The sequence below is a fragment of the Antedon bifida genome, chromosome 5, assembly GCF_963402885.1.
Source record: "Antedon bifida chromosome 5, ecAntBifi1.1, whole genome shotgun sequence".
Lineage (NCBI taxonomy): Eukaryota > Metazoa > Echinodermata > Crinoidea > Comatulida > Antedonidae > Antedon > Antedon bifida.
In genome coordinates this window covers 4,715,593-4,736,433 of record NC_136230.1, presented here as the reverse complement: position 1 = coordinate 4,736,433, position 20,841 = coordinate 4,715,593, and the positions used below count along the sequence as shown (strand labels likewise).

The window sequence follows — 20,841 nt, the reverse complement described above, 5'->3', positions numbered from 1 at the left end:
ATAAATTCAATGTTTGTAGACCACCTGCATTTATAATATTATACCATCACCTATAATTATCTTTTATTTGTTTACTGATAATTTACATTATCAACATAATTATCATGAAAACTCTTTTTTTCTCATGCCATCTTCGTCCTTTCTACTGTATCTATTCTTTTTATCTTCTCTCTGTCAGGAGATAACAGATTTTGTTCTTTACATTCACCTTTGAGACCCTAATGAATAGCACTAAAAATAATGTTTCATAAATAGCAGTATATTTTTAGGATGCACACATTCAATCTGATAATGTTTAATTTCTCTCGATGTTCTTTCCTGTAATAGGTTTCCTTTCGCCTACAGTAATACATCACTATATTTAGAAACATCAACATCGTTATCAAGAAAACTCTTTTTCTCTCATGCCATCTTTTTCATTTCTACTATATCCTCTTCTATTCTTTAATCTTCTCCCGGTCAGGAGATAACTTTTCATAAAAATATGGCAGATTTTGTTCTTTAGATTCACATTTGAGACCCTAATGAATAACACTAAAAAGAAAATTTCATAATAGTAGTGTATATTTTTAGGATACACCGTACAATCAGTTTGATAATGTTTAATTTCTCTCGATGTTTTTTTCTCTAATAGATTTCCCTTCGCCTACAGTATTACATCACTATATTTAGAAACACTTTTGAACATTAAAAAGGCTCTACATAAACAATTAACATACATATTCAGAATATCTTTCACTGTTCTTTTCCGTAATAGATTTCCCTTCAGCCATTATAATATTGAGAAGCACTTACCTAATGAAAAGCACTAAAGTACTAGTAATTAACACATAATATTAATATCTATGATGCATAAACACTAGTTACTATGCATTATCAGAATGATTATATCCTTAATTGGTTGTATTTTTGCCACCTGTGTTCTGGAACACACCTAAGTGCATCTGGAATCTTCCCACCTCCTTCCTCCCTCAGAAATTCTCTTTCCTCCCTCAGAAATTCTCTTTCCTCTCTCAGAAATCCTGCCACCTCTTCTTCCCTCGGAAATTTCTCCCACCTCCTTCCTCCCTCAGAAATTCTCCATACATTTTCCTCCCTCAGAAATTTTCCCACCTCTTTTCTCAGAAAATTTCCCACGTCTTTCCTCCCTCAGAAATGACTCCACCTCTTTCCTCTCTCAGAAATTTCCCAACCTCTTTCTTCCCTCAGAAATTCTCCATACATTTTCCTCCCTCAGAAATCCTACCATGTCTTTCCTCCCTCAGAAATTCTCCCACCTCCTTCCTCCCTCAGAAATTCTCCCACCTCATTCCTCCCTCAGAAATTCTCCCACCTCCTTCCTCCCTCAGAAATTCCCAACCTCCTTCCTCTCGTAGAAATTCAATCCACCTCTTCCCTCCCTCAGAAATTCTCCCACGTCCTTCCTCCCTCAGAAACTCCCCCACCTCCTTCCTCCCTCAGAAATTCTCCCACATCCTTCCTCCCTCAGAAACTCCCCCACCTCCTTCCTCCCTCAGAAATTCTCCCACCTCCTTCCTCCCTCAGAAATTCTCCCACCTCATTCCTCCCTCAGAAATTCTCCCACCTCCTTCCTCCCTCAGAAATTCCCAACCTCCTTCCTCTCGTAGAAATTCCCTCCTCTTCCTCCCTCAAAAATCATGCCTGAACTGGTACACTCAAGATGGAAAGGTACAGTATTATAGCAATTAACATAATAACATCTGAAAGCATTGCTCAAGGCCTTTTGTCATATAAATGACTTAAGGTTAGACAGCTCAATGCAATGCAAATATAAATACGGTAATATCATTTCTTATGCATCTGAAAACCCTTGATTAATGCTGACTGTACTTTTCAAGCAATGCCAATATCTATTTTACATAATTCAGTATTTTATTACTCCAAGTGAGGTGAAATATTTTTATATGCAACTGTTAAATTATTTTTTCAGGTAGGCTATGAATATTTATAATATAATTTTATGATATAGTTTAATCATTTTTATGTTCATATGTTTTTTGTAGAAATAAATTCCGTATTTTATTATTCCAAGTATTTTTGTAGTATTTAAACGTCTTTCATCTGTCAACCATTGAATTATTTCTTTTTTATATATTTTTGTGTATAAGTATAGATTAGTTGATTGCCAAGTGTTTTAGGAAAAATATTTAGTTGGATTAGAAAGCACCCTCCTTTTTATAAATCTTGGATACACCACTATTTAAATTGTATTCATATTATCATACTCTGTACATAATATTAAAGCTAGTCTAGGTTTTAGACATAACAGTGGTTTTAATACATACATACAGTGAGACTTGAGGCGGGCACTGAGATTATACACTACTACACTATTGTATGCTTTCCACAAGGATGCCATGCAAGAATGCAAGCCGCATTGCGAATGAATTGACCAATCAAAAGCCATTGATTATTCCAACTGTCGTTTGTGATTGGTTGCGGCTTACATCCTTGCGTTGCATCCTAGTGGGAACCAAGCTTTAAGTACTAGTAATGTTCTTCAAAGTTTAGGTGGTAACATTTCAGCCGCAAAGCATTGTAATTTCAGTTTTATTCGCATTGTAAATATGAATGCATATAATATCTAGACAAATATGCCCACAGGGTGCTTTAGCTAAATAGGTCAATTCATCCCGTGAAAGTAGTTAATACATGATGTTATGCAAATTAACTGCGTTCTTTATGTTTCGTTTGAGAGTAAATGCATAGCAAATGTCAACTGACGCTTTTAATTATTCATAATAATGATATTTGAGATGTAACGGGGTATTATGTAGCATAAATGCGTGTGCTCTGTTGTGCAATATTGAAAATTCATTATTATTATTCAAATTCACATACAATACAATATTCGATAAAAATCCTTTAGTTTGGTTCCCACTTATACCAAGGCATGAACATATAACAATAATTTGACCAATGATGAGGAATGTTTTGATTCGCATTGGTCAAATTATTTCTGTTTTATTAAGATCTGTAGTCTTTGTTGGAACCATGCTTGAGGACTGTAATAACATGCATGTTTCTTAATGAATAAAATCCTCGTACTATAACCCAGTTGTTAAGATTGACTTCCATTATAAGATGTAATGAACAGGATTTGATTTTGTGTAAACAACTTAAAAACTCTTTTGGAATGAATGTGGTTGGTTTTCTTTATCTTTTAATTAGGCTTTCTTCCTGACATACTTGATCTCAGTACTAACAGCTATCGGCAACCAACATAATATTTGATCTGATAAATTCATGCTTCTATTGCAGAATTTCATTCAATAAATCTAGTTTAAAGCAATGTCTACACTATCAAACTTTTTGTGACAAAAAAATTTGATGTGCCCATATATGGACGACGACATGATGATGTCATATCACTACCATATTTTTGCATATCACTACCATATTTGGACACATCACATTTTTTGTCTCATAAAGTTTGATAGTGTAGACAGAGCTTTAAATTAGTTGCTTTACATGTGAATAAATCAACCCTGTTCCAATTTCTAAAAGGCTGTTTATAAGCCTGCAGATAGAAATCACCTTTAAACATTTTATTTTTTTTTTATCCAAGGTGTAAAGTCTGAAATATCAAATTACATATGTAATATCATTTCTTCTTAATCAGATGATGCTGTTGTTAAGTCACGTGACTATAATTAAAAGCTCTCATTGGTTGGAAGCAATCATGCATATCTAATCACGATTTTTGTAATCATTCCCATGTGTCTACTTCCGATGAAATAAAATTCTGTAATGTTAAAAAAGAACATTTTTAGATAGTAGATTTGAAAGCAAAATCAAAAATGTTACTGTATGTGTGTCAGTGAGTTGAGTGTGATGATTTTATCTATGTATAATAAATCATAGAAACATTACTTTACAACATTCAAAATATTTTCTATCTTTAATCATAAATATCACAAGTGCACCAAAATTGAAAAATATATTTGCCTATGGAAATTCATTTGTAGTGCATTATAATATCAGAACATTTGTTATTGATAAGTACGTATTATAACACAGCTGAGAGTACTCTTACAATTTGATTTGTTAATTATGTATCATGTGCCGTTCAGTATAATTATACTGAATGGAAAAGTGATATTTAATGGCGATAATGAATGTTACTATTGAACTTGCATAGCACAATAGTATTTTTACAAATAGCTGAACGTGCAATAGGACCATTAAATATAACGCTTTTCCATTTAATAGGAACTAATATTGAATGGTATGTGATACTAAATCCACCAATCAAATGGCAGGGATACACTCAAGTACTATTAAATTTGTAGCTGTACATTAAGCTCTGTCTATACTATCAAACTTTATGTGACAACAAAATTTGATTTGCCCATAATGGACATGATGATATTTGGGTACATCACACTTTTTTTTGTCAAACTAGTTTGATAGTGTAGACAGTGCTTTAGTTAAATATTTTAGAATTATATTGTCACCGAGTGTAAGTTTTCATATCTTAGCATTCCAATGCCGACATGCTTTCGTTCTTAACACATCGCTGAAGTTCACGTAACGTGAGTGACATATGATTGTCAATGCTTTAATCCGTGATCCTATTAAGATTGAATATATTAAAGTTTAAACGATGCCTGTGAGGCTTATAAAGTACATTCTGTATGTCAGTCTGTGGCATTTACATATTATATGGTAATCGTGGGACACCCTTTTCTCTATATATCACTCCAAATCAATGCGAATATGTAAGCGACTTTTAACTTATCAGCTACAAGGGTTTCTATTAGTTATTTTAATTTTGATCTCTATGGAATAATTATTAAGTTGTATAATACCGATGTAGCATGGTGTTATTGTTCTGGGGCATTACAATGTTGACAAAATGAAACAAATTTATACATATGTCTCGAAACAATTTATGGACTTGATAGAAACAGATGACAGGTTTTTTTCATTTCACAATTGTTAGATGAGACTTGTTTCTATGCATTTCATTGTTCAGTGTGTATATGTTTACCAAAGTTACGAAGCAACAGAGCGTAACAAACATCTGCCGATCCTTATAATCAATACTGCGCATATGATGGCCTTGAAAAAAGTTCACTTTACATCAATACGCAGGTTGGTTAATAAGCACAAAAATACACACATTTGATTCATAATTTGTGATCTCACATGATACAATTGGCGTATTTGATTGGAAACTTTGCACTCAACAGTTCAAATGGTAAATTTTTTCATAGTAAGTTGAAAAAATACTGAAAAGGAATATTCTGCGGAAAGGTCTCCAATCGAATACGCCAAATTGTAAAGTCGCTATTGTGGTTTGACAATTTGCTATATGCCTCTTCTGGTTTCGTTGGAAATCTTGATAAAGTTCATTTGTCCTCCCACCGATACGATGATTTACTTTACGTGCATTAATCTTCATTTCGAATGTTTAATGTTTGTTTGAGTAGGTGCTTAACTCCACTTTCTTTGAAGGTCAACAAAACGAAGACGTTTAAAAAAAGCACATTAAAACAATAAGAAACAGCGACCTAGATTTGAACAACAATAACATGGAAAAAGATACGATGTTGTTAAACATTGGTTCTCACTTGGACAAAATGAAACGCACCTTAAATAATTTGACCAATCACTAGGCGTGGATCATCAACCATCGCTTGTGATTGGCCAAACTCACTTGCATTGTGCTTACGTTGTTGCATTGCATCTAAGTGAGAACCAAGCTTTAGTTTATTATTTACAAGACTGGTCAATAGCTGTAGGCACCTGGTAGGGTCCAGCTTGTACCTTCAGAGGCAGTAGTGTGGGTACAGTACGCGCCTGACACAGTCTCACTGATTTCCACCTCACAGCCTACACACTGTAAACATGTATTTCATTTGCCTGCGGTTAATATAAACCATCAAACCATATTCAAATTGTTTTTATGTACTATGGCTGTTGTTGAGAAAAGTTACGTTGTGGCGTAAAAAAAATATTCAAGGATAAAATGATATTGTAGGAAATCAGAAAAATAAAATACTGATACATCACCTGTCATTTCATTTAAGAAAATATACTCACGATAATATTTTTTACCTTGGGATATTTTAGAAATATATATTTTGAAGGCCACTAATTTCTTTATTCGTTTCATGTACAATTGATATAATATCTCAAATTATCTTTCTGAAATCAAAGAGACGCAAAAAAAATATATATATATTATACGTACAACAGACATGTATAGATTATGTATATTTATATATAGTAAACTGAGTACCGATACATGAATTCAGTAAAACTAATTTGACTTCAATAACTTAAAAGCAAGCCAACACGTTTCATTGTTTCATACATCGAGATAAATTAATAACAACATTTATCAGATACTGTTTAGACTTCAAATGTTTTACGAAATGATCTTTAAGGTTTAAACACAAGATTTATGAATTGAAGGAGACAGTTATCCTAAGAATCTATAAATGAAAGGTAATGTTTGTAATAGAGAAAGATGTTCAACTGCACAATACAACTATGCGTGCTTTTACAATCAGTTTCTCAGTTCCATTCTCTTTAATTTAGAATGTAATACGTCGCATTTGGTTTGCTTTATATGAGTGTCTCCTAGCATTTATTAACATTCGATATATGATGACTGAAGGACTGTCATAACATGTCGTGGCAGGATAATCGGTTACCGTCCTGTGTTCCGAACTTTGTTCAGAGTTTTTAAATTAATGTTTTTTAATGTATACAAACTGTTGATTGATAAGTTGATTAAGTTTTTTATTTTTGTCGATAAACAAGCTTGTTGAAGAAATGTCATAACATGACATGTGATACATATGTGACACTACAGAATTTGCTATACCTTTTAATTTTTCATATTGCAAATATACATATCTCAAACAATTCATTTGAAGACATCTTCATTTCCAAGCTCATAGCAAAGGGTTTGAAGGTTCGATCAAACCCCCTTAAAATGCCCTTTGAAACTAGAGAACAGCAGCAGAAATTATGATAATAGGCATAACTAACCTTTTATTTTTGCCTCATTTAGTATAATATTGTTTCTTTATTTATATATATTTTTTTTTTAAACAAGTTTCCTGTTCTTTGGTTATTTTACTTGTTTTTTCTTTCATTTTGTGTTTCCTTTTACGTATCTTAACCATTTACTTCCTCCGTTTCAAGTTACAATATTGTAGTTAAAATATTTAAAGTAATTCCTTATCTGAGGGGCTAAGAGTAGGAAAGATGATTTGTTTGTTTTTACTTCTTGCTCATATAAAAATCTCAAAACATTATGCAATACAATTAGTAAATACAATACTGTATCATATATATATGTCAAGAATTTGAAAAAAAAGGACACGGACAAAGGATGGAAAGGGTCCAGAAAGAAAAAAGAAAAATTAACAAGAATAGATAAAAGGGAGAAAAATATATGAACATCTAAAAAATGAAAAAGTTTAAATTAGTAAATGCTGATTTTGAGTTGATCTTTCTTTAATGTACAACGTTGAATGTAGAATTTATCTTATCTCTTATCTTCTTTTTTTAAAACTTTTATTCTTCAAAACCTGTCTCCAGGACAAACCAAACTTTATTCCTATACTACCGTAACTTTTTAAATATTATAATTCCTTTTATATCTACTATAAGTGTCTGTGCGTTGCAAGGTATAGTCTGACTAATACGATATACATTTCTAAGTTCTAAGTCATGAAACGTGAAATGATTTTGTTAGAATGTAATAACTAAAAATGTATCATCTATCCTTTTATGAAACTATTTCATTTATCTATATATAGAAATAATTCGTCCCCTGGCAAAATATAGATATAGAACATTATATATTTAGAAAGTAATATTCCTTAGTTAATATAAAGTGTATAAATATCATCAGAAATTCCTATCTTGTATGTTATATTACTGTGATACATAAAATACTAATTTTTACTGTTCACACAGAAGTTTATATTATTTCAGTAAAAACATGATATATAGTAATTAGTTACTAATACTATAGTAAGTACATTTGAGAATACTTGCAAACAAATTTGTTATTTATATTGTTCTATTTGGAGATTTTTCTTTTTTATTACTTTCAATAATAAATGACTTAATTATGGTAATTGTTGAGTCTAATGTATTATCTGTTCACTTTTTTTTATTGTTTCTACTATTTCAAGAAAACCATATTTATTGATTAGTATATTTTAGTTCAGTGACAACAAGTTTATTATTTTTCTCTTTTAAGAATTGTTTGCTTCTGGCATTTAATGATAAATGACCTAATTATTGCAATTGTAGTCTAACTTTAGCATTTAGTATCTTCTTTTTTAATTGCAATGTTTTTGTTGCAGACCACATATTTTCATTATTTCATTTTATTTGGTTTTTTCATTTTTTTTTTCAAATGATGATGAACTATTAAAATAGCGATGGGATAGTAATAGCATTTTCTGAATCAGGTGTTGCTACTGGTCGTACGTCGCCCCTATTCAGATCGGGCACCTCTATTAAGAGGACACTTTTCAAGTGAAACAAACTACAGTTGTTCAGATTAGGGAAACATTGTTGGGTCATGAAAGTGTTCCTTAATAGAGCTTGTGAAATTGTGAAAGCATAACTTCAAAGCAAGTCATTAAAAAGTGATTGAAATCAATGACAAAAACATTTTTTAATAACAAATTCTTTTTGTTATTAATTTTTTAATATGCATATTTTTCACATTAATTCTTTAATATGCATATTTTTCACAATATTTTACAATAAATGTGCATTAATCACCCCAAGTATTTTGCCATCAATTATCATCAGTACGAGACGGTGCTACAAATATCCAACGTGACTGTAAATATAAAGATGCCATCAACTGAATGTTAATTGAATACATAATGAAAGATTTCTGTAATAAATGTATATTGATGCAGTAAATGTCTATCCAACTGAAAAATGTTCACCTTGATGCGTCATAAAATAAAGCAAAGTTTGAAAAAACTTTACGTACAAAGCGTGTAATGTCGTTTTACAGTACATTACAAGCATCATGTGAAATTCTACAACTTAAACTGACATTTTGTATCATAATATAAAGCAAAGTTCAAAAAAACTTTATGTACAATGCATGTAATATTTTTTCTCAGTACATCACAAACATCATGTGAATTTCTACAACATTTAAACTCACCTTTTACATCATAATATAACGCAAAGTTTAAAAAAAATTTTTTTCAGTACATAGCAAACGTCATGTGAATTTCTGCATCAGTTAAGCTCTCATTTTCATGAAAAAGTCAATCCAATAATAATTACACAATATTTTCAAGAATTCTATAAAGCATGATAAAACTAAAATTCCTATTTATGAGATAACAAAGTTTCTTCTTAATAAATGTTTTAAAACATATATTTTTTAAATTTCCTTTTAATAGAGTTGTCGTCTGAATAGGGGTGTTCGAAAGAAGGTGTTCTACTGGATTTTACAATTTATTTTTCTTAGCATGTTTTGAATACAATTAGAACCCTTCAAAATTAGGTGGTGTATATGCGTTGTGAAAGCCAAACACCAATCTCTCAATTTGGCAGAATTCAGCTTGTATTTTATACATTGCAGCAACTAAAGTGGAATAATCTTTCCAATTCTATTAAAAAAAACCACCTTTTTAAATTCTCTTTGAAAACTTTTTTTATTTTAATTTCATTTTATCCTTTGGGACAATCTCTATATAAATATGACATTAATATTTAGTCTATTTGCGCTCATACAAACTCTGTGACTTTCCTAGTCTGCCGCCTGTACAGAAAACGCTCTGTAATGTACAAAACATCAGAAATATTCTAAGACGTTTGTTTACTACAGATCGCTATTAATTCACTAACAAAGTGAATATGCTTGCCGGCGGAACGAAAGCCCTTCTATTAGATACTTATTTCATATTCGCATTTTGTGAAATTAATAATTCAGATTGAAAATCTACAGCTTAAAGCGGCATTTGATATGTTGTTTTGATTCTCAGTTTTCAGTTTGATGTCACAGGTTCAAGTCGAATCACTTTATTGATTCGACGACTCTTAGTTTACTCGGAATTTATTATAGTGTACTGAGCATGTCCACTGAGCGTGTGATTTCAATCGGTTTGAAAGATTATGTAAGGAAGAAAAATCCATTAACAGATTGTGAAACAAAGCTTAATTCACAAATAGAATCGGGAATATAATTATTCAAACTACAATTGAAAATTACATCCATAATATATATGGTATGATAGCTTAAAATTCTATTCATAATCTAACAGTGATGCCCTGTTGTAGTTGGAGATTCTTTCTTGCCTTTTTCAGGATTTAGAGGGCTAGTGTATCCCTGGTACCAGACAAATTATTGCGTTTTCATTCTTGTTCTTTCTGTATATGGTATAAAAATAAGTTAAATTCAATTGGAGATAGCAGGTTAAAATCTCACACAATCGTTTTTTTCTTACGCGACAACATATTGGAACTTGGAGAAGCGAGATATGTTTTTTATATGTTCCTAAAATAGCACTGTTGATATACGTTTGCTGTTTTTATATAAATACTGTTTCTTTATAATACAGAAATTTCAGATGTTGTTTTAGTGCCCATTTAATTTTGCTTGAAATTGTAGACAGGAGTTTTTATGAGGTAAACCTCAGTAAACCGTTAACATTATTAAATTTGCTCTCCTGGGAAATTACGAGGAAAAAAAATCCAATAAGCCTTAAAATAACCTTGATCGTATAAATAAAATGAAATGATACACTGAATTTTAGAAATTGTATATTTATCTTTGAAAAAACCTGATTTTTATATTACAAACTGCATAAAATGTACATTTGTGAAGTAATAAAAACACTGTAGTTCGTAAAGAAAAATGAATTCACGTTCTGATTTTTAGATATTTGATAAATTTCGTAGGTAGTTCAATACATCTGAACAATAATAAAGCTTCCTATATAATGCCAAGGTATGTTGCAGTATAAATAAATACAAACAAATTATCATCATATTGGTGCAGCAATTGCTAATTCCTTTGGGTTTGATTCTAACCCTAGCCATCAACACAAGCTTGGTATGAATATTAAGGCCAACTCAGACAGCACCATACAAAGAGTTGTCTTGTCATGTTTAGTGATCTTGTGGTTATGGGTTCCAACCAAGAATTACTTGATTTTTTTTTGACAAGTATTCTCAAATTTAATACTCTGGAAATTATTCTACTGCAGTAACTTTATTTCGTTACTGCAGTTATGTCTTAATTGTAGAAGTATAACTTCTTGAAATTTAGAAATAAAAAATTGCACTTAAAATTTAGACAAAATGTAGTTACTGCAGTACTGTGGAATAGTTTTTGAAATGGTACAAATTATGTCAATTTATACATAGGCCTATTTGACCAATATTAACAGTAATATTTCTTACATAAGGAACTACATAGTATTATTAATATTATTCAATGATCAATATTATATTATTGCTTAAATATTTGCAAGGTGAGGATATTAAATTTTAAGTTTGCACAAACGCTACACAGGAAAACATGTAATAAAACAATTCTAATATTTAATATTGTTATAAAACATATTATTACAATATTACAAACTTTGTAGATTTCAATACTTGAATTAAAGCATTTTTATGATGAATTTATATATTTAAAGAAAATTCATTGATTCTCATAATTACACCAAAATTGTTTAGAAATATAGTATACAAATAAAAAAAATGATATTAAATTTTTTTAATTAAAGTTGTATTATCACTAAGTCAATATCACTGCAATTAAAGCAAACAGTTCTATGAATTATTGAAATGATACATATGTTTAATTTAATGAAAATTGAATCTAAAAATATTTAAAACACATCTGAAATATCATATGTGTATGATATTGATACAGTACCTCTCCTATCTTGTACAAGTATTAATAGAAAAGGATAATACAATGTATATTAATAGTGAAAAAATAATTGAGAAACAATTTTGTTGAACAGGCCATGTTTATGTCACATAGTTATTAACTTGTTTATTTTGTCTATTTATAAGCAATAATCATTATTTTTTGTGTTTGTTTTTTTTTTTACAAAAGTGAATAACTTTATTTTATTCATCTTCCAACTATAGAGTCTACTAATTGATGCTACTAATGTTTCTGTCTGTTTTACTTTATCGTTTTGATTTAGCTTTTGCTTATTTTATTTTGTATCTCCATTGAGATCCAGCCACTGATATCCACAGCATTGTCATTTTTCCAGTGCTTATTTTATTTGTATCTCCATTAAGATCCAGCCACTGATACACACAGCATTGTCATTTTTTCAGTAATTTGCTTTTGGATTTGATTATTAAAAACATTTAAGTGGTTTATTGGTAGGAATGTCTCCATCTCAAGCACAAGAATCTTGCAGACTTCATCAAATTTTGCCACTTATTATTTCTTAATTAATTATATTAAAGTTATTGTAGATTAATAGTAGAATGTTTACGTATTAATACGGTTTAGTCTCAGTTAGAATGGATTCCACTTTAGAAGGCCTCTTACTTAATCAGCGTTAAGTTGACGCCATTAGATGAGATTTTCTTTATTACTTTTTCTAGAAACTGTAAAGTAGTTCTATGTTGTTTAATAACATTTCAAAGTTCTTTAAATTAAGAGAAATATCTTGTTTCGTTGCTTACAGTAAAGATGATTAGGTTTGTTTTATGCAATTCCAGCGCATTAAATGATTTTGCAGTAATTAGACTTTTTCATTACAATTGTTAAATGAGTTTGGCAGTGAAAGTATGTGTCAATGATGAAACTGAGAATTTAAATAAAGAAAAAATCCACTTTTAAGTGAATGTTCCCCTGATGTTATTGTGTAACTTACATTATATGCCCCTCCCACTGGTCTTTCCATACACAATCTTCTCCCCCCTCTCACCCCACCTCTGCTGTAATGTCTATACTACTAAACCTGCACTCTATGATTTAAGTAGAATTTTACCTGTATTAATTTATCATTAGTATATCATATATATAATATATACATATACACATGTCCACCAGTGTTTAACTATTAATGTTATTTCCCCCAATAGCTCCCCACCCCAAAGTCAACTCTCCCCCTTCCCATTTGCTGCAATGTCTCTACTAATGTCTCTATCAGTAGTGTATCATATATATTTATGTCACATATGTAACCGTATGTTCCACCCCATACTCAGGTGTCTTCACACACAACATCCTCCAAACACCCCCCTCCCCCATCCCCCACCCTTTTCCTGCAGCAATGTCTATACCATTTTGGTTAACCACAAACAAAATGCTATGATTTATCATAGAATTGTACCTGCACTACTCTATCATTAGTGTACCATATATACTGTTGTCACATGTCCATCAGCGTGTCCATCTCCCCCTCCCCCTTCTTGCCCTGCTACATTGTGTAATAACCTACATTCTGTGATTAACAGTAGCCGTTTAACTGGACAGTTTAATCATCAACTCTGAGTATTTTTTTCTGTGTCCATCAATCAAGTAGTTTTCACCTTTAGTGTACAACAATATACAAATCAAATGCGACCAAGACATTCAGTAAAACTTTATACTGCAGGTTTAACAGTGTTAAAATAGTGTAAATGATGATGATTCTGAATGAGCATAAAAAAAAAGAAACAAAATATTTTTACGTTTTTATTGAGCTCAGTTTTTATATTTCAGTGGGGTCAGTGGCTGTATATATTTCCATTAAATAGTATTTCACTTAACTCAATGAATATTTTCCTTCAATTGTATTCACTTAGATATGAGATTTTTTAATTTTTAAATTTTTGTTTCCCTTAGCCTAAGCGTGAATGGTGAATACGGCCACTGGCCCCTGTTTACAACACCGGTGTAGTCACTGTAGTGACATGGGTGCGAAACCCAAGTTTATCTCAGGGTTTTTTTTCACATAGTGTAAATGGAGATGGCCTCAGTGTTTAATTCTGTTTCTTTCAGCGATAGGTAGTATGAATGGCGTATATAATAAAGTATAAATAATACAGCAGCATGTGATATTCACATTACATTTACATCACAAAAACACTGTTTTTCCTAGAAACAACTCTCTTTCTATTGAATTGTTTATATTATTAAAAAAATATGAAGTATTAATATTATACACAGTTAAATTATTAATATTAATAATTACAAATGGATTTCATATTCTTGGCATTGAGTCTCTCAAAATTATTTACATTAACAGAAACTAATTTTAATTTGAGTTAATTCCACTTTGTTCCTCCGCAAGGCTTCACGTTATTTTCTCAATCTCTTAATTCATATTTCACTGTTCGCTTGTTGTGCAATAACAAATGTGGTGTGCAATTTCTAAATGTCAAGAAATGATGGGATTGCGTTCATTAGATCATCTCGTTTTGAACAATGAATTGTGGAAGCTTTCAACTATGAGTCATTTTACATCGTTAATTCGTGTTTTTTTGCTAAGATAATTCTTAGTTTAACTGATGGATGAGAATATTGTTATCTTCACATATGGCATTATCTCCCCAGTATCATCGGCAAATTCTGTATTACAGTGTCACATATGTATCACATGTGCCACCTTATATGTTAGGGTTAGAATATTTCCAATGATACAGGCATCACATGTCATACATACTTTATTATGCCTATGATACTTGATAATTATACAAGAATTTGCTAGAATAAGAAACGTCCACATACTATGATCTTTTTATTTTGGTGACAATAAAATTGTGTATTAATTCTTTTGACCAAGTGATGAGTGTGAATATTTTTAAACCCAACCAATATTCCTCTTATTAGCCACCAAAATTCAGCTCACCTAACCCATAACTATCCAACCCATATCTAATAATACAAACTTTATCCAGATATCACTACACAATGTTGACCTCTCCCTTTCAATTCCCTCCCTTTTAACCCCCTCCCTTTTAACCCCATCCCTTTTAACCCCCTCCCTTTAACCCCCTCACTTTCAATCCTCTTCCTTTCATCCCCACTCTCTTTCATCCCCTATATTTCAACTTCCTCCCTTTTAACCCCCTCCCTTTCAATTCCCCCCCCCCCTTCAACCCCTCCTATTCAACCCCCTCCCTTTCAACCCCTCCCTTTCAACCTCCTCCCTTTCAACCCCACCAACCAACGAAGTTCAGTCCATCTCTTTCAATGGCAGAAGTTACAATGTTTAAGCTTTGAATGGGATATTCTCTTTCTCAATTTTGTCTTATGAAAGAGATCACAAAATTGTGATTACAGCATGTATTACATCCTGCCGTCTACACACAGATCTAATTTAGTATGGATTTGTACAAATTAATCTCTAGTGATCAAGTGAGACACTCCATGCTAATATTCTATATAAACAAAACGTTAGTGTGTCAGCCGCATTATACTCGCTTACACGGAGACTTTTTTTGGACGGTAATCAAAGCGTACAAGTAATTAACAGTTGAGACTGTGGCATTATTAAATTTACCATGTCGTATCCAGGATAGCTTGCTATTTCGTCTGGTTTACGCTTCATATGCCTTTGTCTGAAGAACGAAAAGATAATAAATGTATAACTTAGTTATTATATCAGTTGTGGCTTGAATTTGTGGTAATTGGATTAACCTTTAGTTTTTTTATAATTAATTCAGAAGAAGTAAATTTGAGCTGTGTTTAATACATTACATAGGTTTGACATTTTGTTTGTTTGTTTGTTTCACAGGAAAGTCTCCTTTTCATTATTAAGGGACATCTTGTTTGGTCTTGAAGGTGTCCCCTAATAGAGGTTCTACTGTATGTAAATTACACAAAGCAAATTTGACAAATCTAAAAAATGATACGATGACACAAAACGATAATATGGATTACTAAACAACTTTGACATTTTTTTTTTCTTTTAGGATTTGGGATGACGACACCGTCTACCGTTTTTGGAAAAGTTGCTTTAATTATTTATGGCGTTCCAGGCTGTGCTGCCATGATTCTGTTCTTCAATCTTTTTCTCGAACGACTCATAACATTTATGGCGTTTTTAATGAAGGATTGTCATCGTCGGAAAGTCGAGAAGCGGCGCAAGACCAGAGGTATTCCCGTCGGAGATGGTCACCCGGATGATTATGAACAGGTTGATAATTGGAAGCCGTCTGTGTTTTGGGTAATGTTGTATCTTTTGATTGCAGCATCAATAATCGCTGGTTGCGCGTCCGCTATGTTTTCACACGGTGAGAAATGGTCGTATTTCGATAGCATCTATTTCTGCTTTGTTACATTCAGTACCATAGGACTAGGTGATCAGGTTACGATCCAGGGAACGGGATACGAGAACCCGGTCTTGTATTCACTTGGAAGTTTCTTTTTTATGATCGCCGGAGCATGCTGCGTTTATTCAATGTATATGGTTGGTTCAATCGTCATCAAGATGTGTTTAACATGGATTTTACTAAAACTTAATTGTATTCAAAAGGTGCAGAGCATACCACAGACAATGTCGCCTCCTGTGAACTCAGCTGGTACAAGAGTATAGTGGCTTGTGTATGTCACATTTTTTTTACTGTGGCAGCATATATATTACTTTCATACAGTGGCTATTCTTTCGACACAATGTATTGTTTATGCATTAAGAATTATAGTAGGAGTTTGAATGCATCAAGGAGCCCCAAAGCTGTCGGAACAATAACTACAATTTAAACTAATTCTTTTGTTTCGCAACCCAGTTAAATTTTTAATTGTTTATGCATATTGCATTGTGGGATAGTAGTCGATAACTGCAGAACATTAATTTACACCATAAATTACAACTTTGTGATTTCATTACACTAGTTTTTGTTATGTAGCACCATCAACGGCTGTTTAGATTTTTTTTCTCGAAACTAGAGTCAGCTCAAGTATAAGTATGACACGCCATGTGTGCCAAAATGTTTTTTTAAAACAAATATTACTAGCGAACCTATGACTACGATATGGAAAAGCTGCATAATATTAATGAAAAAAGACAAACTATCAATGAATGGTACATTAACATTAATACACTTCCCACGCTACACATCATGTTAATAACAGTACATATTGCTTGTGAGAAACAAGCGTTGACAGAGCGTGGATTGCGAAACCAGGGAAATTACCAACAGCTTAAAACTGAAAGAAAGTTTCTTCCATTGCATTTTAATTCTGCAAAAACGTTTGGTGAATTTTGGTAATATGGATTTTGTAGATTAACTATTAATATCAAATTCCTAAATGCAAGATTAAATTATAGGAGTCTTTAATTTCAGTGAACTTTATTCATATTTTGAAAAAAGTTCAAACCATAAGGGATGATATTTCTCTTTAATAATATGTATATACAGTATACATCACAGTGGCAGATCCAGAGACTGGTAGGGGAAATCCCTTGCTCCACCCCCATACTGATTTGTAACAATGATATTACAGAATCCCTATTAAGGGTGTGGAACCTTGGAGACGTAACAAAGTGTATCCTTATTGGGGGTGTCACTGAATAGGGGTGTCCTAAAGAAGCGGTTCCACTGTATTTAAAATTATTAATACTATATACAGCCTTGCCACCGGTTCTCGTCAGATCACCAAAGTTAAGCAATGGCCTGGTTAGAGCTTGTTTATTATGCCTCAGACGTATTGGCTTATGCCTCTCGTCTGGTTACTGATACTGATATTACGTTAAGGTGGGCACTGGACGAGAGAAGTCCTTGATTAATGATAGAACCAACCAAGGTGCTTTAAAAAGTCCTGGCTTAGTTTCACCCATCATTCAGGTGAATGTAAGACTAATTGACATTAGCCAAAATACAATTATTATTATTGTTATTATTATTATTATTTATACATATTATCAGTTTTAAGTCTTTGGATCTGCCATTGTATCTTTTAGTTTTTAATTAATTAAATTTAATTAATTTCAGTGCTTCTCTTACATTATTGTGTGAAAGGTAGTATTGTTTTATTGCAACTGGTAAAATATATTTCTTGGCTTTGATTAAAAATATCTATGTTTTTTATAAACTAATATTAATAGGTATATAAATATTCACAAGAAAGAATGAACTTTTCCCTGATTTTACTGTATATATGTGTAATATTTATAATTCAATTTCTAAACTTCTTATAATAGAGTTTTGATTAATAATACTGAGCTGCTACTAATTAAAATAGTTTTTAAACTAATTTTAAACTCTATTAAAATTCAGCAGGAATTTTTTAATCATAAAGTATTTGCTCTGTGATTTTAATAAAGCATTATGTTAGAATATTAATTTACTAACATAGAAGTAGGGAGGCTTATCAAGTCTTGTAAGTATATACATACAGTAGAGGGAAATCGCATATAGCCAGAATTTTTCCACAAAAGGGCACTTTTTTCTATCAAAGGGGAAAAAATCATTGTACTGTAGTTATTAAGAATATTTATCATCACTTCTGGTCTATAGTTGGCAAATAGGAACTTCAGAAGAAAGGAGGTTTGTTTGAACCCTCCTGGCTAATGGCTTCTTGAGAACTTTATTAAGGAGTCACCTTTGGGACCCAGCTGCAAAGTGTCCTCTTCATATAAGTGTCTCCTGAATAATAGGGGTTAAGCCATAGAGTTATGACATATATGGCCTTTCATTCCTTTCACTGTCAAGTGTCCCCTTAATAGAGGTTTCCTCTTAATATGGGTTGTTTATAGAGTTATGACATATATGGCCTTTCATTCCTTTCACTGTCAAGTGTCCCCTTAATAGAGGTTTCCTCTTAATATGGGTTGTTTATAGGGTTATGACATATATGGCCTTTCATTCCTTTCACTGACAAGTGTCCCCTTAATAGAGGTTTCATCTTAATATGGGTTGTTTATAGAGTTATGACATATATGGCCTCTCATACCATTCACTGGAAAGTGTCCCCTCAATATGGGTGTCCCCTTAATAGAGGTTTCCTCTTAATGTGGGTTGTTTATAGAGTTATGGCATATATGGCCTCTCATACCATTCACTGGAAAGTGTCCCCTTAATAGGGGTGTCCCCTTAATAGAGGTTTCCTCTTAATGTGAGTTGTTTATAGAGTTATGACATATATGGCCTCTCATACCATTTACTGGAAAGTGTCCCCTTAGTAGGGGTGTCCCCTTAATAGAGGTTTCCTCTTAGTGTGGGTTGTTTATAGAGTTATGACATATATGGCCTCTCATACCATTCACTGGAAGGTGTCCCCTTAATAGGGGTGTCCCCTTAATAGAGGTTTCCTCTTAATGTGGGTTGTTTATAGAGTTATGGCATATATGGCCTCTCATACCATTCACTGGAAGGTGTCCCCTTAATAGGGGTGTCCCCTTAATAGAGGTTTCCTCTTAATATGGGTTGTTTATAGAGTTATGGCATATATGGCCTCTCATACCATTCACTGGAAGGTGTCCAATTAATAGGGGTGTCCACTTAATAGAGGTGTCCCGGTATTCTACTGTATACAACTTTCATTTACTTAAGAATTATAAATATTTAAATGTTTAAAGAACTATTTCAGTGGATTCTTCTGTAGACAAACCTTTACATATCTTTTTGTATATAACTACTGTATATTTCAATGTGATACATACTGTATAATTAACACTGTATTAAGCTTTAAATGTGTGTTCATTCTATTAAAAAAACCAGTGCCGGTCTCAAGCAATCATTCAATATATATTATAAAATGTTTTTTATTCAATATGCTTGATAAAAATAATGAAAAAAAAAATAGAAAATAAGAATTTGTTATGCAAGTGCATGCTAGATAGCAATACAGTATGATTGAGATGGAGACATTGTATTTTTGGTGTTCCTATTTGATTCAGATTTAATCCCATGCTGTCTAAGATTTAATCCCATGCTGCCTATCATCACCCAGGTGAATATTGGGTACGATGATGGAAGTAGTTACCTGTAACTTTAAATTTTATAGGTTGTGGTAATTTTCATATACAGGGACAAAATCACGAGAGACTCCTGTGGCCATATCCATCAATCACACTTGCGTGAGATACATTTCGCTTAAATACCACTATTTCACTTAAGTCAATACATATTTAAGGATTTCACTTAGGTGGTATTCACTTAGATAGGAGCATTTTTACATTTTTAAGGGTGTGTTCCCTTAAGTGTTTCCCTTAATTTTTTTGCTTTGTGAATATGGCATAAAATTTACTAGAAATATCTGGCCGGGAGCTGACAATCCTGACACCAGATCATCTTATTCTTAATTCTGTATGTAGTACGCACAAGTTTGGAGGAAAGGTTATGAGCCATACTCCATACTTGGATGAATTTTATAGAATGAATGAATATCAATACCAAAGCTCTTTCTTATTACAGTAGCTGCTGCTAAAAGACCACACAAACTTTGATCCTAAAAGACACCTTAAAACGCTTGGTTCCTAACAGCGACGCAATGCAACCGACGCAACGTCAGGAAATGCTCTTCTAATAATTGTGTTTTCCCCCGCCTGCGTAAAATCAAACCTGCGATATTTGCAGCATTATTGCGTCGTCGGTTCCCACTTGTGATTACGCAATACAGCACTTTGCGTCAATACGTCGCTGCATTGCGTTCTAGTGGGAACCACGCACAAGGGATCATGTCAACATTATTCTACTGCAGTAACTACATTTTGTTACTGCTGTAATGCATGATTTTAGTTTGTGTCAAGATTATAAGTCAGCAGTCTCTGATACAATAAACAATGTGATTACTCCAAAAAAGGCTTTATTGGGCAATACATCACTTTGCGTCGATTCGTCGCTGCGTTGCGTTCTAGTGGGAACCACGCTTTAGAGTAACCATACTTATGCAGAATCAATCAC

The 20,841-nt window shown here is 32.3% G+C and overlaps 1 protein-coding gene across 1 annotated transcript in view; it reads left to right on the top strand.

Annotated features, from left to right (window-relative positions):
- Positions 1-17,472, top strand: part of LOC144842386 (potassium channel subfamily K member 13-like) — a 31,335-nt gene extending 13,863 nt beyond the window's left edge. Inside the window, exon 2 of the mRNA XM_078698833.1 lies at positions 15,910-17,472. Coding sequence (XP_078554959.1) covers positions 15,910-16,532 — 623 coding nt within the window. The 3' untranslated portion in view covers positions 16,533-17,472. The remainder of the gene's footprint in view (positions 1-15,909) is intronic.
- The last annotated feature ends 3,369 nt before the right edge of the window (positions 17,473-20,841 follow it).